Raw genomic sequence first — 4,352 nt, 5'->3', positions numbered from 1 at the left:
ATTCTATGGACAATTTTTTAATTGTTTAGTTTTAGTTTTAGATTTATTTTTATTTGACCCACTTTTTTAATATAATTTTATATTGCATCAGTTTTTTATTCTAAGTAAAATAGGAAAAAAAAAATCAAGTGTAGAATTTTTTTAAATTTGTAATGCCATTTAAACGACGGCATTAAATGGAGGAGGCGGATAAGAAAAAGCAGTATAAATACAGAGGAATAAGAAAGACAAGCAGTTCAATTTTTTTAGCTTTCTGAAGACCGAACCAACTAATAGGTCACGGGAGGCATAAATGTACAAATTATTTACATATTATATTGTATCATTGTTCTAAATAAAAGTAATTATTTATGAATCCATGTTGTTATTACTATCCCCAAATGGTAAAATTTTAAAACCGCTGCATCATCCCTTAACAGGTATGAAAATTATAAACGCCACTAGAAATTGCATTTTATTTCTTAACTAGAGTTATTTTATTATCAATTTAACATTTAAACCTTTTACTTATTGTAAAGTTTGCAAAAATTAAAAAAATTAATAAAAATAGGAAAAAAAATTATAACTAATTTGTTTTGTTATTTTTATATTTTAAAAAGTTTTAAAAAAAAATTAACAAACTATTGTAAATTAACATTTTGTTACAATAAAAATTAAACAAGTATTAATCAAATTTTTGTATGTTTTAGAAATTTTTTTTATAAAACTAAAAGATTTAAATTTTAGTTATAAAGAAACATTAAAAAATTATTATTTTATTTATTAAAAAATTAAACATTGATTATTATTTAATTATCAAAAAATTATCATCTTATATTAATAAATTAAAATCAAATGAAAATGATTTTTAATAGAAGATTATCTTGTTGTTGATGTTTGATAAGAATATTCAATGTTTACTCCTACTTTATTCTATTGGATTTTTTAAAAAAATTTAGAAAATTTGCCCTTAATTCCTGATGCAACACTTTTTAAACCGCTTTTAACATTTGTAATTACTTTTTTCTAAGAAAAAATAAATAAATTTGATAAATCTACTTACAGCTTTATTTCCGCCATGTGAATTTACAGTTTTGTCTTTTATTCTTTCTTTAAGTTCCTTCACTTTTTCTCCTGTTTCTTGTATACTATTTTTAAATTTGTCTTTTGCTTTATATAATTTTTCTTTAGCGCTATTTCCCAAGCTGCTCTAAAAATAATTTGTTCAATATCGTTATAAAAATACAAACCATTTTAGACATAAAATTATTTGTTTTTTTTGTTGTTTTTTCTTTTAAACTAATAGCAATAGTTGTTTCTTCATAACTTTTAGGAACTTGGGGTAGTTCAGTAACAACGTTTTCTTCAGAAGAACTTGATGATGATTTCTCTTGTATTAAATTAGTTTCTTTTTCATTTGATCCATTGCTTGTAGAAACATCATTTTCAGAACTTTGTACAGTAAATTGAATTGCAAAGATTGCAAATATTACAAAAATAGCTAAATACTTTTTAAAGTGCATTTTGAATGTGCTCATTTATTCGATTTTTTATCATTTTTATACTTTTAAAGAAATGTTTAATTAATGTCAAAAACTTTTCTTTGTTTAGATATTAAATAAATTTTGTATTAAAAAATTTTAATAATGTATTTTTTAAACTAATTTTTTTATCATAGCAATCAATTGAAAACTGTTTACTTCTATTATTATATTTAAACTTTTTATACAAAATTTTTTTTATATATTTAATTATATAATAAATAATTAGCTATTACAATTGATGTTAAAAATTTGTATTATACGTTAAATAAAAAAATTTACTGTCATATAACAAAAATTCAGATATTAAATAAAACAAATACTATATTTTTAACTTAAAAAAATATGAAATTAATTTTTGTACTCAAAATTTTTTTGAATGTATTAGAATAAGCTAAAATTAAATAAATTTTTTTGTAAACGTATTTTACATACATAAACACATTTTAAATTAAATTCATGTCATTACAATTATTATGGTACTATTTAAAATATTGTTGATGATTAATCTGATATAATTTCAACAATAAATTAATTATTTGTAATTTTTAATAATGAGTTTACTTAAATTTGTAATTATACAATAATATTGCAAATAAAATAAATGTTTTTTAGCAAGAAGATTTGATTTAAAATTTTATGATTCAAATTTTAAACTATAGTAGTAACAAAATAATTATACTTTAATTGAATAAATAATTTGCAAAGATTTTATTTTAATATTAGAAAGTAATTTTTTAATGTAAAAATTGTTTTTTGAGCAAAAGATAATGCACTTGTCGATAAATCCATAAATATATATAGCGGTAAAATAATTATTATTAATTCTTCAATATTATATTGGTATCATCTTTATGAATAGGATTGATTAGAAAAATAAAAATTAATATATTATTATTCAAATTCAAGTATTTTATTAAAATGTGTAAGAAATAAATGGACATCTGCTGATTAAGTTGTATTTATTACAAAAAATTTTAAACTAACTAATTTTTCTTTATTTTTTCTTGAATACTAAAAAGTAAGAACTATTCCTTGATGCGCTGGCACACAATATTATTAAATCCAAAATAATTAACCACTAATGTAAACAGAAACGCGATAAAAAAATAATTATTCTAAAAAAACACTATCTCTTAAATTCACTAAAAAACTACGAATGATTTTTTAATAATGATTATAAGTCATCAAATTATGATATAAAAATAAATAAAATTTACTATTTTAAGGGAAAATTTTTTTTTATTTTGAATTCTTTCAACTATTCTTATGATAAGAAAATTCGCTAATTACAAAAAGTGCGATAATTTTTTTTTAAATTTACATCTTTATTGAGATTTCAGAAAAAATTGTAAACCTTGCATTTGTTACGATATTACAAATTCAAGAGATTTCTAAGTACAATTTTATATAAGGACAACAAACAAGTTAGAGAAAACGTTTCCAATATTATTTTTTTTATAAAAATTAATCTTTATTTTAGATATAATAATTTGAAACTAAACAAAAAAATTGTAATTATTCAAAATTTTTTAAAACTTTAAATTTTAAAAAAAAATCGTTTTAGATTACTTCTATTTTTTACATTCTGAGTATTATAGTACGTCTATATCATTTTTCGTTCTTGATATAATTTGAAATATATGCAAAAAAAAACATTTAACATTATTATTTGTATGCCTTATTTGGTATTTGATATTTCATAACTTTTTAAAATATATTTTTTCCAGAATGATAATCAAAAGACGAATTATGCAATTTTTGATATTCTTTCAAATAAAAAAAATATCATTAAAAACGAATTACCTGTTCATGAGAAAATAACAAAAAAAGAAAAAAAGAAAAATACAACACGAAATTATAGTTGTAAAAAAGTATCTTTAACAGTGTTTTATTGTTAATTTTAAAAACATTTATTTTTTTCTTTTTGTATAATCAAATTGTTCAAGCAGTTAATAAAAAGTTAGAAATAAAACAAAGGTTTTCAATCTAAAATTGCAAAATAAAAATAATTTTTCTCCATTTATTCACAATTGACAAGAAGATTTATCGTATTCTTATTAAAAAAAGAAAAAATTTAATTAATAAATTATCAAGAATGATAATATATTTTTTAATATCTTAAATTTCTATTATTTTTTTTTTAATAATTTATTGTTTAAATTATTCTTTATATTAAATGTTTTCTTTGGCTGTGAATGTAACGGATAAATAACAATGTATAAAGTATTTATGTAAATTGCACATAGAAAAATATTTTATTTAGATATTTTTAAATATCACAACAATTTTTTAAACTACATTATATATGTTCTAAAAAAATACAAAAATTTACAGTGCTTTGTATATATAACAAAATTATATTTTAAAAAAAAATGTCAAAAGTAATTCTTAAATTGTTATTTTGAGAAGATTATTTCTTAAATTTTGATATATAAATTTCTCAATAAATATTTTTGTTTAATCACAATAAAATGTTTAAGAAAAATGTTATGGTTTAAATTAGTGTATCTTTTATAAAACAGAATAATAAAGTACAAAAAAAATAAATAGTTACTTAATTGAATATTTTTTTTCTATATATAAAAAGTAAACGCTATAATAAGAATTATTTTTTGAATTAATGATAATTTATTAACAGTTTTTGTTTTAGTTAAATTCATTTATATTTACATATAGTATATTAATACATAGTATAATATACTTTATTAATTTTTACTCTTTATAAATAGAGAAGATAAATTTGAATATGTTTTATATAATATACTGTTATATTGCTTTTATCTTAGTGCATCAAAACCCTAATTAATAATTTATTTTGATAGTTTTAAA

General features: G+C 18.3%; 1 protein-coding gene across 1 annotated transcript; it reads right to left on the bottom strand.

Moving 5' to 3' along the window:
* Positions 1–924: 924 nt before the first annotated feature.
* On the bottom strand, positions 925–1,502 carry SRAE_X000200300 (Hypothetical protein; the record flags this gene model as incomplete). The annotated part of the gene is made up of 3 exons (XM_024642885.1): positions 925–1,005; positions 1,043–1,189; positions 1,230–1,502. The coding sequence occupies 3 exons, from the start codon at positions 1,500–1,502 to the stop codon at positions 925–927; spliced, it is 501 nt and encodes a 166-aa protein (XP_024499474.1).
* Positions 1,503–4,352: the final 2,850 nt, after the last annotated feature.

The sequence above is a fragment of the Strongyloides ratti genome, scaffold srae_chrx_scaffold0000004 (genome assembly GCF_001040885.1).
Source record: "Strongyloides ratti genome assembly S_ratti_ED321, scaffold srae_chrx_scaffold0000004".
NCBI lineage: Eukaryota > Metazoa > Nematoda > Chromadorea > Rhabditida > Strongyloididae > Strongyloides > Strongyloides ratti.
Note: the sequence above shows the minus strand (reverse complement) of the source record. Positions and strands in the feature narration are given on the sequence as shown.